Consider the following 17990-nt stretch of genomic DNA (forward strand, 5'->3'; position numbering starts at 1 on the left):
AAAAGTTTGACATCAAATGTGAAAGCGTAGTCGTGTATTAAAAATGATTGGGATTTTACAAGACTTTCATTTGGTTGAATGTTCATTTCATACCAAAGCTTAGAGCGGACACTGTTATCTATGATTCATATCAAAGAATCTTTGAAATCACGATACAGAAACAATTATATAGAATGACACAGAGTTGATTGGAAAAGTTCTAAAGTATAGCTCTAAGATGTTTTTAGACATCTTATATAGCTCTTTGTGAATTGCTTTCCTTGTCATACTCAAATAGAGTTTAAATGAAAACCATTCAACTATTCAACAATAAACAAAGAAAGAAATCTTGAAATTTTTGAAAAATGAACAATTGTTTCTGATATTCGCTTAAAAACTTTTCAAAATGAAGTTCTGCGTTTAGCTATATGATGCTGACAATCGTCAGTGGTTCAAATTTTTGATAACCTGAATAAAGTCATTCAGTCGAGTGTCAGTATCATAACATCAAAATTTCAAGTCTAAAAAAATTCATCATTTCAGCATGGCACTTCTACAGCTTCTGCAAAGTTCAGTTAAAATGTTAGGTAAATTCAAGTACAAACCGAGTATAAGGAAAGAGTGAGTAAATTGTTATTATTTTCGCAATACCATCATTTTTTGATATTTGGATCATCTTTAATTCCTCAAAATGATGCGAAAATTTTATTATTGGAATAAAAACGCAATCGTATTTCTATGATCTATGCACTTTCAGCGTTGGAAAAAGCATCTGCAGGTTTTCAAAGATGTAAAAAACATCGTCAGGTGTTCATACTCGAGAGTGTCAGATTAAGATACTGTATATGTCCTACGTGCTCCTGATAATAAATTCATGTTAATCTGACAGTTTGCGTGGTGGGGCTGGCTGTACGGAAGAGTTGAAAATGGTAAAAAAAAATTTCGAGGGTGTCAGATTTTTGAGGATATGTTAATTGAAACCAAAGGAAGCTACATTTCAAGAAACTGACAATTCGGACGTAACGCAAGGTCACAGCGGTCCTTGCTTAAAATTGCCAAAAAAATCGTTACTTGTACTCGAGGAGGGGGTTTCTTAATCTGACAGTTTAACGATGATAACAAGGCATTTTTTCCAATTATCTCTCTGCCTCTGTACCTCTAATCGTTTTTGTATTAATTATGGAAGTTGTATATAATAAAATTCTATACAACTTATTTTGTTCAAAGCAATTTTTCATACCCTTAACCAACACATGGGAAAGGCCAAGGTCAAGGTAGAAACCCAGTCTAATGTACATTGATCGCCATATATCTCAATGACTTTATAACGAAGCCAAAATTGTTTGGGACAAAATTTGTATAAAATTCTATGCTTTACAACTTTTATAATGAAAGCAAAAACAATTTGAAGGCAAGGAGAGGAGATAATTCTGATATTTGTGACCTTTATGGCCAATTTTTATTGTTTCGGCTTGCTAAAACTGTCAGATTATATTTTTTCCGTTGTTCTTGAATCATTAGCTTCAAAATGAAATAAAAAACGCCACCGCGCTCGAGACTGTACACGTGACTTTTTTTTGCAACTTTGGCGCCCTCCCACACATTTTCGACACGCTCAAATTGTCAGATTAAGAGAATATATACTTTTCAACATGTAATTAAACGCATATATCTCAATCTGACACGCTCGAGTATGAACAATGAACCTTTTTTTTTACTATTCTGACAGGCTGTCCTAGACAATTCCCCCTATAAGCAGGTCTTATTTTTGGTAGAGCTACTCTACAGGTATCTCTTATAATAATCTGACACGCTCGAGTAAATCCGGAATTTCCCTCTTGGGATCCCCAACTGTGAAGAGAAAAATTTCAAACAGAGATTCATATGTTGACCCCCTTTTAAAATCCTTATACATGTTTGCTTATGGTGAACCAGTCTGTATTCTATGAATGGATTTTTCACCTTCAAAATGTCTACTGAAACTATGGTGTAAGTTCTGGTTCGATTTTGCTTTACCTTTGTTGAACAGTCGAGACAGATACAGCTAAGAGTTTCCTGACAACTGGCAGCAAAATTAAATCTAAGGAACTAGGAAATACGCAATGTGATTTGTGAGGGTATATATTGAGAAACAGAAATACATAAATCTATTCGAGTCTGCTCTTCAGACATTCCTTCCCGAGTATAGTGAGAACTCCGTTTCGTTCAACTAAACATATTGGATATTTCGCCATTCAAGTGTATTTTATTGAATTCACATCTTGATATCCCAGATATCCCTCCTTGTGAATACAATTCGTCAACAGAAAAGTATTCCTCCGACAACGTTGAAATATCAGCAGATTTGTTTATACAGCGACAATAAGTATCTCTTGGCAAAAATTCCTTCATAAACAAGATGAAACATATGAGGATATGCAATCAGTTGATCAAAACCTCTTAACAGTAACTCAAATTGAAAACCTCTAGGTATTTCACTTGAGCTCAGTGTTTCTCAAAAAGAACCTCCTTAGGGTGGGCGCACAACTATATCGCAGATAAACACGCTGAGGGCACTGGATTCACCCAACCAAAATTCTTTGCTAACATGAAAATTCTGTAATACGTTTCAACGTAGAAAAAATTGCTTCGGACGAAAGTTGAAGGAAATGTTATGCTCAACAACTCTCATAATGAATTTAAACGATTTGAAAACGAGAAAAGGAGATAATTTAAAAAACCGATTTCAATCTGCTTGACACGTTCAAGTATGTAGAAAGAACGTTTTTGTTTTTACTATTTTAACAGGCTTTCCTACACAATTCTTCCTATAAACAGGTCTAGTTTTTGGTAGAGTCAGTCAGAGACAACAATAAAATTTTCGTGACTAATTTCGAAATTGTCATCATAGAAATACCCTGTCATTTTGACAATTGGATGAATGTAGATTAGTATGGGATTCTTCATTGACCTTGGCCTTTCGCATGTGTGGCTAAGCTCCTCGCCCTTATCGCCCTCTAACTCGAAAACGGTTGAGGTTGAGAGTGTGTAAAATTGCTTCAGACAAAAGTTGTGTAGAATTTTATTATCTACAACTATCATTATGAATACAAAAACAATTAGAGGTGCAGGCAGGGAAATATTCGAAAAAAAAAGATTTTTATAATCTTCAAAGTCTCAGATTAAGAAAACCCCTCCTGATTAGTGTCAGATTAATGAGTCAACACGTCTACAACACAGGGATTAACCATCTGTATGAAAATCTGACACGCATGAGTATGTAACGAGTTTTTTTTTACATTTTCATAGGACCGCTGTGACCTTGCGTCACGTCCAAATTGTCAGTCCCTTGAAAAATAGTCTCCTTTGGGTCCACTTAACATATCCTCCAAAAATGTGACACGCTGGAATTTTTTTTTTCACCATTTTCAACTCTTTCATTACGGCCAGTCCCACCGCGCAAACTGTCAGGTAAGCATGAATTCATTATCAGAGACACGTAGGGCATATACAGTATCTTAATCTGACACGCTCGAGTATGTACACCTGACGATTTTTTTTATATCTTTGAAACCCTGCAGACGCTTCCCCCACCGCTGAAAGTGCATACATCATAGAACCTTTTTTTCTTTCTACCATCTAATCTTCAAAATCCACTAGGTCTCCACGACGCTCGAGTAATTTTGGCGCCCTCCCACATATTTTCGTCACGCTTAAATTGTCAGATTAATGAAATATATACTTGTCTACATGTTATTGACCACATATATCTTAATCCGACTCTCTCAAGTATGTATAATGATCATTTTTGTTTTTAATATTCTGACAAGCTGTCCCAGACAATTCTCCCTATATATAGGTCTAGTTTTTGGTAGGGGCACTCTACAGGCTTCAAGGTATCTACCCTTACATTCAGATAAGCTCGAGTAAATACCTAATTTCCCTCTTGGGCTCTTCAAATACATTGAGGCCTTGGCCAGAAGCAATAAGGTGAATCTCCTTGGTGGATGCCTAGAGCATTGTAGCAATGGAGGAAATGGTTAAACACTTGCTGAACCGGGACCATAATGGGTTTGAGAAAGACGAAGAAGTGAGGTGAATAATAGAAAAACCCTCAGGAGGAACACTCTTGGACTTGCTTCTGAAGCTGCCACTAGATGCACTTCGGGTAATGGTGGCATTGCTGATGGGACACCGTTGGTACAATTATTTTTCATATTGGAACAGTTGAATATATTGCACCAGAACTCACTCGTTTATCAACCATGCATTTGAATGAATCAATCCTGGATTCTAAAGACCTTCGAGGCTCCTAAAAACGTTGTCAGATTTGTTATGGCATCGACGGTACACTTAGCATTGAATAAGTAGAGTGTAGTATAACGAAAGATCCAAGTGGTCGCAAATTTGAAAGACTGAGCATTCTGTCACTAACAACTCGGAAGGTCCACAGTATAAAGATAGATAAAATTATGCTAAGCAATGACTTAAAAGAATTCTTTATCGTCGAACTGTCCTCTCCAAGGTGGTGTTGAAAGAAGAACAGAAAAGGGATAAGTAGAACCATGTTCGAACTGGGCAGAAAAGCCCAGGGTTTGAAGTTGGATGGTTGTTTTGATTGAAGGATTGAGAACTAACTACGTAAAAACCCGGATCATTCCGGTCTGCATAACTGTAGCTGAGGTATAGCCATGCAGAATGAATAAAGCAGTGTTGCTCGTTCACTTCAAGTCATAAGGCCACTTGCAGCTAATTTCTTTTGATAAGGGACTCCGTTGGCAGGATGAGGAACTATCCCAAGAATGTGTGAAAGGTTTGTAGTGAGTATTCAAATACAAGGGTCTAACAATCCTAAAAGGATTTGATTTTAAAAGGTTCAAAGGTTTCTCCTCTCACATAGACGGAAAAAAATAATCGACGTCTCTTCACAAGAACTGAAAGGATCAGAGATGTTTATTCTAGATTGTTCAGAACGATATCGATGGATTTGCTTTTCTGATAAGCATAGTGATGAGGATTCAAAGGATGTTTTTTAAGAATCATCTCGCTGATGAGTTTATCTGGTACCTTTTATAGGGTTTACATAATGCCCATTGGGGTTCACAAGTCTGCATATTAATCGACGATTCCTATAGAAACCCATGCAGGCAATGTTGTGATCATAATGCCGATTCTTCATCGATGCAAACACCTCTGTGTCCTACAAATCAGAACATATAAGAAGATGAATTTTATACCAAGAAAAACAAGACCAATCACTGAAAATTTTCCGTATTGTTCCAGATTGAAATACTTCTCGAGCAAGTTCGATAGAGACTCCAACAACCCCTGTAAGTGCCCCTGCTGTCCACAACCTTGCGATCCCTGCGAAAGTTCAGACCCTTGCGATCCCTATAAGAAACCACGTAGGAAGGATACGTGTAAGAGTGGGAGGATGAGAAGGATTAAATTTTGTGGACGGGGAAAGCCGGACAAACCCGATCCCATTCCTCCACCTCCCCGTCATCCAAAACCATGCAAGCCAAGACGAGACGACTGTGACGAATGTTGATGGATTTTCAACGGAGACGTCACGTGGGTTTATCAAAGATACACAGAATGATTATGAAGCAAACATGTGATTTTTTATATTTACCCAAAAATCGGAAGTTCATGAGGTGGGTCTTTTTTTGACAGAAAATGAAAGTAATAAAATGAATCTCCACACCAAAAACGTCTATATGAATCATTCAAGATGGCGGAGCTACAGCCCTCTAAAGTCGAATGCAATGCTGTCAAGTGCAAGACACTGAACTGACAATATTTTATGAATTATTGGAACCTATTTTGTTTATACGGTTTTTCTCGTCACATTTGAGTGCTTAAAAGTTTGATGTTTAATTTGAGAGAACCTCTATCTAACAGAACTTGCATATTGCTGTTTTCAAAATTAAAAAAAATGAGGTTTTACGAAGGAGTTACTGATGAATCATGTGATTTGGAGTCACAAATTTTGACATTTTCAAAGCTTCGAAAGACTCTACTGTATCGATGAAGTGTAGATGCTCCACATGGTTTCTGACTAATTGCTCGCCATCAGATAAATTCCAACCGCGATGAAAACACATACAGTATTAAGACCTACATTGAACACTAGCAGTCATTGAAGAGTATACACCATCTACATAGAAGGAAACATGGCCATGTCGCATATGTCCACTTCCACTTTCGTGACAACCAGAACAAAGGTAGTTGCTTATATCTAATATCATCTAAGAAGAAGAAGCTTCAACAGCAAACTCAGTTAAAATGCAGTAGAAAATGAGCCGAGGAAATAACCCGATAAGCAAATTACAGGGCAGCCATATAGCAAAAATACAGGGTGTTTTCAAAGGTGAGGATTTTTTTTGACTGAAGGTAAAAGTCATCAGAGTCATTTCACCAAAAACAGTTCATATAAAATATTCAAGATGGCTGAATTACAACCCCTACAATTTCGACAAAAATTTCAGCTAATTTGAAGTACGGGACTGTGGAAGATGACTCCGGCATCGGAAAAACGTAACAAAACATAAACAAATGGCTGAAAAATGAAAGGTTCCGTACATCCGAGTCTATCGATTAGTTACATCAGGTCATTTGAAAAAATTACAGATATGTTACTGGTCACCTGGGTATTCCATTATACAGGGTGAGTCTTCGTCTAGAACAATTATTTCAACAGTAGATTATTGAGGTCAAAAGAAAGACTTTTTTTCATATATCATTTTTTCAGATTAGGCCCTGATGAAAAGATATAGCCATTTTAAATTTTCCTAAAGAACTATGCCACCCCTGAAAAAACTTAAAAATAACAAGATGAATCCATGACACTACATAAACATCTGTGGATCTTTTAAATAGAGTTGTATTCAGCCAAAGTACCCATTTTTTTCAAATAACTCGTGAATGGCGAATTATACGAGAAAATATGAGGAATACTTTTATTTTTAAAAACGTTCAAATATTCGACTTCCAATTCCAATTTAGTTTCAAAAGATGGGAGATAATAACGGTCATAATGAGTGATACCTTGTGTTCCAAAAAGATTAATCAAATAAATGAAAAACTATACCTACTTCGAAATTCATTTCATTCGATAACACCGTTTGTGAGATAGAACTAAAAATAATATTTTTTTATGGTTTTTCAACAGCCTGTTTCTTTCAAACCAAGCCGATTCGGAAAAAATGGTAAGGAAAAACGTGTTCCTTTTGACCACCAGAATCTATTGTTAAAATATTTGTACGAGTCAAAGACTCACTTTATATACCACCAGTTTTACTATAGGGTTTGTGGTGTGAGAATTCGATCTGGTATCGTCTCCTGATCCTAGATGGGGTTAGTGTATTATCAATACTTTCTAGCGCCTGTTTCCCTTCAGATAAATGTTAATTTCGTATTTGTTCCCATGGAGCAGGGAGGTGTGCTGCTCTGATTAGGACCAATGAGTCCAAAATCTTAGTCAGCATAATGTTTCCCAGTGAGATAGGTATTTCTGTTTATACAACAATTAGTAGCCAGGTCTATTTTTTTACTCAACTTCTATCTCTTCATTTAAATTTTAATTGTGAGACAACCATACTGGCATCATGAAATAAAAAAAATCAATGTATCAGGGTCAAATATTCAATATTTCTTTTAGGTTGGCCAGCCTTAGATATAAATCAGACGACGGCTGTAGAAAGGATTGCGATGGTCATGTGAAGAAGAAGCCATGTGGCAAAGTGTGCGAAGAGTTGCCTAAGAAGGGCATTCCGTGCTCGCCAGTCCGACAGAATGAGCAATGTGAAGTGTGCGAAACGGATCCCACCGTGAGAAAGCCTTGCCCCATAGCTTGCAACACCAAACCATGCGAACCACAACCATGTAAAAAAAGGAAGAATCCTTGCTTAGATTGCGACTGCGAAGTTAGATAGTCAAAAATATACCTGTAGAAACGCTATACGAAATGGTGAATAAAGCAAAAAAGTAAAATAGAACTATTTTATTCGACCTTGCGATATACAGAATGATCGATGACGTAGGGTGCACCCGATGATTCATATCTTTAAAATCTAAATAAGAAGCACAAATAAATTTATGTCCAAGAATTAATCCCTATGGAACAGTAGCCGTTGAATTGCAGTCTGCAGTTTTTCTCTCGATAAAAATAATCGCAGATGGAAATGTGATACATATTCTGAAAGACCAACTCTTGTAGTTGAAAATCTGAAAATTTTATTCAGCACCAAGCAGCCGTTCGGTCTTGACGATTATTCAAGTGATTCCATCTTTTTGGAAATTTTTCGATAGTCACCGTTAGAGTATTTTTTCTCTAAATAAAAATAACCGTAGATGGAAATGTCATACATATTCTGATAGAGCAACTCTTCAACAACAATACTGTGCTTTATTTTCACAAATGGCCATCGACCGAAGTCCTTCAACTTGTATTGATAATTTGTAAATATATTATATCTCTCCCAAATTTTCTTTATTATGTGTTTGCTGTGCGAACTTCTTGGAGAGCTCCCCCATTCGTTGATTAATTTGGGTAATACCAGTTATTTCGTAGAGTAAAGTGTTGGGAGGATGATGAAGTGGATTTCTGGGGTGTCTCATTTTAGTAATGGCTCTCAAGGAGGTGGTTTCTGCTGTTTGGAGGATCTTTGTGGTGGTTTTATTCGCCGATAGATATATTGGGTGGCAATACTCCAAAAGTGGGCGGCATATAGACTTAAATATGTGTGCTGCCGTTTTTTTGTTAATACCGGAGTTTCTGTAAGTTAATTTCTTGAAGAGCTTCCTCTTGGCGATAGATTTTCTCTTCATGGTGCTCGCATGCTTCTTGAAGGTAGTTCTTTGGTCTATTTACACACCAAGGTATTTCACACTTTCTTTACACTCTATGAATGTGTTTTCCATGACCAGTTCGGGAGAGTTCTGTGTGATCCTGTGATTAAAGATGATGAACTGCGACTTGGCTGGGTTTAGTTGCAATCTCCATCTATTGAACCAACATATCGTTTTGTCCAGTAAACATTGCAGGTTTTCAACTGTTTTTGGAAGGGTGTTGTTGTGACTGATGAGGGCCGTGTCGTCCGCGAATTGCAGCAAGTACAGGTTCAATTCAGGCTTAGGTTGTGTACTGGGTTCGTAGATGTCGTAGCGGTACACTTTGCTCAACAGTGTAGCTAGTGGCGATTCCTGTGGTACACCCTGTTTGCTTTTGAAGCAGTGGTCCTACCCTGACCTGGAAGGTGCGATCCATCAAGAAGTCTCTCAGCAACCATATCAAATTGACAGGGCACTTCAAAATATTCAATTTGTAGAGAAGTCCTTCATGCCAGATGCTGTCAAATGTTTTTTTTATGTCGAGGAATAATGCAGCACTGTGTTTTCCTATTAAGTTGTTGGTTGCAATGGTTTGCAATTTTTGAAAAATGCCATTTCCAAGGTGAAAATCTAAACGAAAGGAGATAAACTTTCGAATATACTCGCAATAGATTCAGCGTGTTCGAAAATCTTTATTTTTATACCAAACTTTTCAATATCTGACACTGTTTAGGAGAAAATAATTTTTTTTCCACTTTTCATTTTCGACTTCGAAGAGCTCTCTGGCGTGCAATTATCTATTGAATTATCAACTGTTTCGTTTTCTAGAATCTTCGAAACAAATTCTATGCACTCCATATCCGAGGACAGTAATAGAACATGATTTTTAGACAGAGTAGCAAATAGGTCATAAGGGGGGGTCTAACCTCTCGCTCATTTTTGACCCACAAAATCGAGATTTACGAAATCGAGTTTATGTGCCATCGTAGAAGCCTAGGCTGATTATATAACCCAATTGGATCTGACGGACATACCAGGAGATATGGCAGATTGAAAATTGCAGTTTTTGAAAAATGCCATTTCCAAGATGAAAATCTGAACGAACGAAGATAGGCTTTCGAAATCGCTTGCAATAGATTCAGCGTGCTCAGAAACCAATATTTTCATACCAAGCTTCCCAATAACTGACACTGTTGGGGAGAAAATAATTTTTATTGTTTTTCCACTTCTCATTTTCGAGTTGACTTCGAAGAGCTCTCTGGAGTGCAATTCTCTATTGAATCATCAACTGTTTGGTTTGCCAGAATATTCAAAAGAAATTCAATGCACTCCATATCCGAGGACAGTCATAGAACATCCTGATTTTTAGACAGGGTAGCAAATATGTCATTTTAGGGGGGTCTAACCCCTTGCTCATTTTTGACCCAAAAAATTGAAATTTTCGAAATCGAGTTTTTGTGCCATGGTAGAAGCCTAGGCAACGATGATTATATAACCGGAAATCCCAATTGGATCAGACGAATATACCAGAAGATATCGCAGATTGAAAATTGCAGTTTTTGAAAAATGCCATTTCCAGGATTAAATTCTAAACGAACGGAGATAGGCCTTCAAAAATGCTTACGTTAGATTCAGCGTGTACGAAAACCTATATTTCCATACCAAACTTCCCAATATCTAACAGTTTTAAGGAGAAATTTTTTTTTCCACTTTTCATTTTCGAGTTGACTTCGAAGAGCTCTCTCTAGTGCAATTCTTTATTAAATCATTAACTGTTTGGTTTTCTAGAATAGGCTTACGAAAATGCTCGCAATAAATTCAGCGTGTTCGAAAACCAATATTTTCATACCAAAATTCCGAATATCTGGCATTCTGGCCTAATATTTAGGTGATTCTTGAAGAATAAGAGTATAGAACCTATGCTCTGTGCACTCTATGCTTTCTCTATGCATAGGTCTAAGACACAATTACTCGAACTTCCATGTGGAGGGGTACGTTCGATAAAGATGTTTGCATGGCTTTTCACCCCTTCCATAATCTTATCTAATTCACCTGTTCAAAGTAAGCGAAAAAAATTATCATATCACAAGTTTCCAATAATTGCCTCGATTTGAAATAACTGATATGATGTATATTCGATTGTTGTTTCACTGCCTTACTTTTCTAATTCCGTCTTATTCAGTTTCAAATAGGTTTCCTGTAATGCTATTTGACCCTATCCAGGTTACTCTTATAATTTTTGAATTAGGTGCTGCCTGTGATGAGTAATATTTTCATCATCCAGTGTCTTTTGGCACATGTGACCTATTCAACAAAAGGAGATTATAAATAACAGTAATAATAAAAAAAGCTCCTTCTACTTAGTTTACATTCCTCTGCTGGTAGGTTATGCCATAAGGGCTTTGGAATAATTGAAATCTTATTGAAATATTGGGAAAGGTCAATGATCAAGACGGATTTTCCAACGGGAAATAAGATTCAGTTCTAGGTTTTGAAAGAGACATTTCATTCCTTATGTGGTCTACAGAGAAGTAGAAGGAGAATTATCAAAGAAGGAAGTTCGTTACGGGAAAATTATAATCGTAATGAATGAAGACTAGCTCCCAAAGTGGGCATGAGAAGCCAGATTAATCTAAATCTGTCTGGAATCATCTCCTTTGAAGTGAATCTATCAGCCGCATCCAATTCGACTACGAGACCTCAGGAAGTTAATTATCCTGATAGTTATTTCCTTATTTCTGAGGAAGATATGGCATATGAAATGGAATTCGAATTTGTTTCATAAAATCGTCAACATCTAATAGATGAGCATTAATTTGTAGATATCTTCAGAAAGATTCTCGTTCCTGATTATTCAATCATTCGTTATGTCAACAATCAACATTGTTTCACGAGACTGCTCCTAAAGATGTTCAAAATCTAATCCAGCAGAAAAATCAATTTTTCATTTTTTTATTCGTTGAGTTTGAGATGAAAATATCCCGAGTTTATTTAGAATAGTAAACCTTGTGTAAAATTTGTGTGGTTTTTTTCTTAAATTTTCACCTTGGGTTATGTGAGTTCTGATATTTTCAATTACCAGAGCTCTCTTTTCCATTGATGGCTCAAAAGTGACCCAACTTTTGAATACAGTTTTTTAAATAGGTGATCGAAAAAAAACTCTTGATCCCAGTCGATGTTGAATTTAAATTTAATATTCATTCACATTTATAGTTGAGAGGCATTACCTTTATCACTGATAGGTTATTTTGGGAGATATTATCGAATAACTGGCGCAAAAACGAATATTTTTATTTATTGTGGAAAACTGGTCAAATTTTTCTGGACCTGTATAAAGGAAACGGCTGGACCAATGAATATAATTCTGATGTCATTAGATGCAAAATTTGTTGCTCTACATATGAACAATTTTCTGAAATTTTAGTCTCTTCAGGGGGCACATTTCATACAGGGTATGGCATAATGAATGGATAATATGGTGCCTGCGGGTAGAGTACCTTATGGCGGTTCAAAAAAATATATTTTATGTTTAGTAAAACTCCCTTGGTTTTCGAGATATTGGAGATTTTAGAAAATGCAAGACAATAACAGCCTTCGCCACTAGTTTTGCAGGCAAAACTCCAAATAAAGGCATTTTTTGAAACTATTTTTTGGAAAGTATTCCTGGATAGATGCGCTATCGCTATGACTTTTTGGGGCGCATGAATAGTTTTTCATAAAAAAAAGATCTAACTCAAATAATCTGTTTTGCCTATTTTTTTCCTAAGTTCGAAACAGCGTGGTGTAAAGAAATAATATGGTTACCTGAGTGCCAAAGCAAGACGAAACATGCCTCTTTCACTGAGATTTCGAAATGGTATAACTTACTCTATTTCCAACATTAAATACAAAATAAATTTCTACTACAATGAGTCAAGGCGGAGTTTGATGTAAGCCTTTTCGTTTAATTTTCAGCAACTGAAATGAGACTTGCAAGCAGAATAAAGCAATTATTTATAAGAAGTAATAAAACATCTAGTAGAGCTCCTGATGCCCACTTTGAACACTTTTTGTAATACTCGATTCAATTAAACGATATTTTGAAATTGGTTTTTTTCTCTCGTATTCTTTCATTATTAAGCCCTATAGTTATAAAGTTAATAGTTTTTAAGCGAATTTTAAGTAATGAAGTGAATTTTAGCACTTTAGTAATTAAGAAAAAAGCTAAAAATTAATATCCTTTATATTGAGTCAAAACCTTTGTCACAAAAATGCTGATATTTAATTCATAACTTGAAATTAACTTGAAAATATTGATTTCACAACGTAAGGGTTCAATAATAAAGGAAAACGAGAAAATATAAAAAATTTTAAAATATCGTCTCATTGAATAAAAATTCACAAATGATGTTTAAATTGGACACCATGAGTTCTGATACATGCTCTATAGTCTACACTTTCTAATTTATCATAGCTTTATTGCATATCAACAATTTTTAAATGAGTATCTTTTCATTGAATTAAATTTCACAAAAGATGCTCTAACATGCTCCATACCTTCTTATAGATGATTGCTTTATTCTGCTTGCATTCCGCATTTTAGCTGCTAAAAATTTTAAAAACAGAGTTTACATCAAACTAAGCCTCAACTGATTGCAATAGGAATTTATTTTGCATTAAATGCTGAAAACACAGAAGTTATACCATTCCGGAATCTCAATGAAACGGACATGTTTTTTCTTGCATTGGCTCTCAGGTATAGGTAACCATATTATTTTTACACCACGCTATGTTGAACTTACGAAAAAAAAAGCAAACCGGAAAAGTTGAGTTAGATTTTTTTTTCATGAAGAACTAACATGAAAAAACAGTTTGAAAAAATTCCTTCATTTGGAGCCTTGCCTGCAAAACGAGTGGCGAAGGGTGTAATTCTTTTGAATTTTTAAATTCCTGCAATATCTCGAAAACCAAGGCACTTTTACTAAACGTAAAATATATTTTTCTGAACCGCCATAGAGTCCTCTACCCGCAGGCACCATATTATCCATTCATTACGCCACACCCTGTATATACTGCTTATGTTCACTTTTCCTTTAAACCGTTTCGGTCCAATCTACCTATCAAATATGAAAAATGAATCCTTACGGATAATGCGACATTCCACATATATAGTCTACCACTGATAATATCACATACAAGCGTTTGCAACCAACCAAAATAGTGCACCACCCAAGAATCTAATAATTCTATGATATCTCATGTCAGTGAATCATTTCCAAAATAATTTTCATTCAATGTCACTCATGTAATCTATCAAAATTAACAGTAAAATCATGGCCAAATTCATAAAATTTTCATTGAATTATCTACCTCAAACCAAGAATTTAATAACAGAACCAACTTTATCAAGGTCAGACTCAACTGATTGATTAATATACACTTCTGACAACAATGTGTTTCAGGTTATACTCATGGGGAAAAGGAAAGAAAAAGTCGCCAGGTGGTACAAAGGGTCCATGCGAACCCAGTAATCCATGCAAGCCGAAGCCACCATGCCCACCTCCAAAACCTCCCTGTTGTCCTCCTCCGTGTCCATGTCCATGTCCTCCACCCCCTTGTCCACCGAAACCCCCCTGTTGCCCTCCGCCATGCCCTTGTCCACCAAAACCACCTTGTTGCCCTCCACCTTGCCCTCCACCTTGCCCTCCCAAACCACCCTGTTGCCCCCCACCTTGCCCTCCCAAACCACCCTGTTGTCCCCCTCCTTGTCCCTGCCCCCCTAAACCTCAATGCCCGCCTCCCCCTTGCCCACCGAAACCTCCATGTTGTCCACCTCCTTGCCCCTGCCCACCCAAACCTCCATCTTGTCCTCCTCCCCCATGTCCACCCAAACCTCCTTGCTGTTCTCCCCCACCTTGCCCTCCGAAACCCTGTTGTTGCCCGCCGCCTCCTTGCCCGCCAAAACCACCCTGTTGCCCGCCGCCTCCTTGCCCGCCAAAACCACCCTGTTGCCCTTGTCCTCCACCTTGCTGCAGTCCAGCAATTGCTGGGAAGGTTGCGGTTATAACTGGTGGCTCTATAGGAATAGGATATCATCTTGCATTGGCAATATTGAAGAATGGTGGCAAGGTAATGTTGGTAATGGTATGATCTACTGGAATCTTTATCTCAAATTTCAGGTCATGCTGGGAGATGTGAAACTGGATGAAGGGAAAGAAGCAATCTGTAAAATTATTGACAAGTTTGGATACAACAGAGCTGCTTTCATCAAATGCGATGTAACACAGGCAAAAGATATGGACTGTGAGTAAACTGAAAGTGAATACCAATAATGATAATTTGAAGAATGTTTGATATCTAACTTTTCAGGTTTATTCAATGCTGCACTATGTGAATTCAAACAGATAGATATAGTAATAAACAATGCAGGAATACTGGAGGATCATCTATGGGAGAAGACTGTCGACATCAATATAGTGAGAACATAGTCGTATCACTGGATTATTTTTTGTATCCAATATTCTTAACATTGCAGAAAGGCGTTATTCGTGGCACACTCTTGGGATTCCACTACATGCGAAGAAATAAAGGAGGTGGGAGGATCATCAACCTCTCCTCCATTCTGGGACACCAACACTGCTTTCCGTGCCCAGTTTATTGCGGATCGAAACACTTCGTCATAGGTTTCTCGAGGTCGATGGGGAGCGATTTCTATTTCTGCCAGACAGGGGTGAAGGTGATGACTCTTTGCCCAGGCGTGACTCTCAGCTCCATGGTTACGGAGTCGGGAGAGAGGCCTCAACTGGAAGGATTCGGAGATACATCGAAGGCTCTGCATGACGAGCTGTACAAACTACCAACGCAACCGTGAGTTTTGAAAGCTTTCTTTATACAGGTAACCCCTCGGAGGAACTTAACACTCCTATCATGTGAAAGGTGTCTCAATGAAGCTTGGTGGTTAGGGCGTCGGTTCAGTAAATTGCAACCGACAAGGTACTGAGTTCGATCCCGAGCTGGGAAAGAAATTTTCTAGTCGATACGGGTACGGGCCACCATTCACTGTTGGGTTGAAATTAACAGTGCTGTGCCTAAGGTGGCGTAAGGACACAGTAACAAAGCCTACACAAAACACAACTGGTTCTCCGAACTCGCACAAGCTCGCGGAGCTTCTGAGGTGTATAGTATATAGTGTGATATTTCTGATGGAATGTTTAGAAAAACTTATGTCGAGTTCTAGTTCGGCAAGATAATGAAGTACGAGGGCTAGCAGCATCGAAACAACAATTAATAATTCAAGGAAGATTCAATGTATGATTCCTTAGACTCACTCGAACAGAAAACAACACCTCACCTCACCTCACAACACCAAGTTGTAAAATTTGCGTTCACTATCCTCTATAGATAAAAATGATTAATTTGAAGTCATTTAAGGAAGACCTATACTTTTTGCATTTGCTTTGCAACACAATAGAAAATATGAATATTTTTTGGTATCTTGATTTGGTCGTTACTAAATGTCTGTTAGTTGCTATTTTCATGAAAAAACAGTGCTATTTTATACCATTTCAGGAACAGTCAAATTAAATGTTATATTATTTGGATATTCAAGAGTAAAACATGAAATGAGTAGATATTAATTCGGTTATTCAAAGAAGGCCTAACTCCTCGAAGTTTCCATTTCTAAATACTACATTATCTGGCAGGACACTTACAAAAGAGTAAAGTAACCACTTCAGGAACTATTTTGACTGTTATTTCATTATCGATGGATATTTTGATGCGAAATAGTAGGGTCAGGCAGTACTCACTACGATCTTCAACATTAGCTATAGCAACATATTGTAATGTTGAGGAGAATTCTGAGAGAAGGTATAGATTGTTGATGGAAATGATTTGTTTGGACACATGTTGTTCTTTAAAATCATTTCAATCCCATCAGTGAACTGATTCACATCATGATTGAAAGAAGGAAAACTATTTTAAATCTGGGGATATATTCAATTGTACTTTTGCTGTCCGATCAATAGGAAGATATTCGAACAATTTCAGCTTCATAATGGTTTGAGTATATCGATTCAGACGTTGCATCTGGTAAAGATCACACTTGATTTGAAATTCGTGCAGTGAGAAGGCAAGGATTTTTAGTTGGCTGATTTTTTGATATTGCTTTCTTTATTGAAGTCTGTTAGAAATAACATGTGTCACATCTGCGGCTGCTGGGAAAAGAAGCGTTCATTTGAGCGCATAAAATTTGTCCCACATATCTCACGGGACTTTTCGTACCTGCAACGAAATTTCTCCCAATGTTATGCAGACTATCATTACTAGATTTTTAGGAGTATAATTGAATCCTTGCTGATATATTTAGTTCGATACCAAATATTTCGATTTATCCTCACCCACCTGAACTCCTGAAGATGCTATTGGGATAGCGAAACACGTGTGTAGTGGTTTGAAAACTTATTTTTGTGAAAATCATTCAACTATCCAATACTGAATTTTTTTGGCTGCCTAGAGAGAGTCTTGTCTTCAACGCTAAAATCACTATTCTTAAAACGTTGAAATAATTCCCTACATGATTTTTTAGTTTTAGTAATGTCACCACAAGCCTTTACGAGCATTTGATGAATTTCACCTGCACTATTCCTCCATGTGAAGCAGAAAACCCTTCGGTTTATACATAATGTGAAAAAAAAAGTTTTTGTGTGAAAATCAAAGCGACATGCTTTGAGTGGTTTCATTTATTGGTGGGAATCAATTCTTTCTTCAATTTTATTCAATTTCAAAATTGCTCACCATCCATCCATTCAAAAAAGAATAGGTTGATTCACAAATGGAATTATAAACTTATTTTAATAACCATTGTAATACTGATTTGAGTATTTCAACAGGAGTGAAGTTTGCGGTAATCACATTGTTCCCATTCTTGAAGCTGACATAAATGGTTCTGACTGGATTTCGGAAGACAACGAAGTTTATAGAGTGAAGAGGGTGGATCGCCATACACTCAGAATTTGTTGATATGGAACTCATGTTCAACAATAAGTATAACCTTATAACACATTTCAACCAGATGCAATATAGAACTGCAATAAACCTCATATCACTAGCACAAGAGTTTTTATTTTAATGATGCTCTGCTCTACACTAGGAAGAATTCCCCAGAATTCATAATGTTTTTTATATAAATAAAGGAGAATCTATGTAAGCGCATCACG

General features: G+C 36.9%; 3 protein-coding genes across 8 annotated transcripts in view; 2 read left to right on the forward strand and 1 right to left on the reverse strand.

Moving 5' to 3' along the window:
* LOC123308282 (potassium/sodium hyperpolarization-activated cyclic nucleotide-gated channel 2) overlaps positions 1-17990 on the reverse strand; it is a 364375-nt gene that overhangs the window by 97050 nt on the left and 249335 nt on the right. The gene's annotated exons all lie outside the window — the stretch shown is intronic.
* Positions 463-7952, forward strand: LOC123308285 (late cornified envelope-like proline-rich protein 1). Of its 2 annotated transcripts, XM_044890883.1 has the most exons (3): positions 463-600; positions 5242-5615; positions 7622-7952. In XM_044890883.1, exons 1-2 carry the CDS (start codon positions 524-526, stop codon positions 5507-5509), a joined length of 345 nt encoding a protein of 114 aa, XP_044746818.1. In that variant the 5' UTR covers positions 463-523; the 3' UTR covers positions 5510-5615; positions 7622-7952. The 2 variants fall into 2 exon arrangements, with proteins under 2 accessions (XP_044746818.1, XP_044746817.1); XM_044890882.1 differs by lacking the exon at positions 5242-5615.
* LOC123308284 (alcohol dehydrogenase 1-like) lies at positions 14950-17881 on the forward strand. The gene is made up of 4 exons (XM_044890881.1): positions 14950-15090; positions 15142-15248; positions 15308-15639; positions 17664-17881. Exons 3-4 carry the CDS (start codon positions 15347-15349, stop codon positions 17791-17793), a joined length of 423 nt encoding a protein of 140 aa, XP_044746816.1. The 5' UTR covers positions 14950-15090; positions 15142-15248; positions 15308-15346; the 3' UTR covers positions 17794-17881.

Source organism: Coccinella septempunctata, chromosome 2, assembly GCF_907165205.1.
Source record: "Coccinella septempunctata chromosome 2, icCocSept1.1, whole genome shotgun sequence".
Lineage (NCBI taxonomy): Eukaryota > Metazoa > Arthropoda > Insecta > Coleoptera > Coccinellidae > Coccinella > Coccinella septempunctata.

Bases quoted from the DNA above. Each gene is read 5' to 3' on its own strand.
- LOC123308285 (XM_044890882.1), top strand. From the start codon at position 524: ATGGCACTTCTACAGCTTCTGCAAAGTTCAGTTAAAATGTTAGGTAAA. The intron at 601-7,621 runs GTGAGTAAATTG...TATTTCTTTTAG, and splicing joins AAACCGAGTATAAGGAAAGA to GTTGGCCAGCCTTAGATATA.
- LOC123308284 (XM_044890881.1), top strand. From the start codon at position 15,347: ATGCGAAGAAATAAAGGAGGTGGGAGGATCATCAACCTCTCCTCCATT. The intron at 15,640-17,663 runs GTGAGTTTTGAA...GTATTTCAACAG, and splicing joins TACAAACTACCAACGCAACC to GAGTGAAGTTTGCGGTAATC.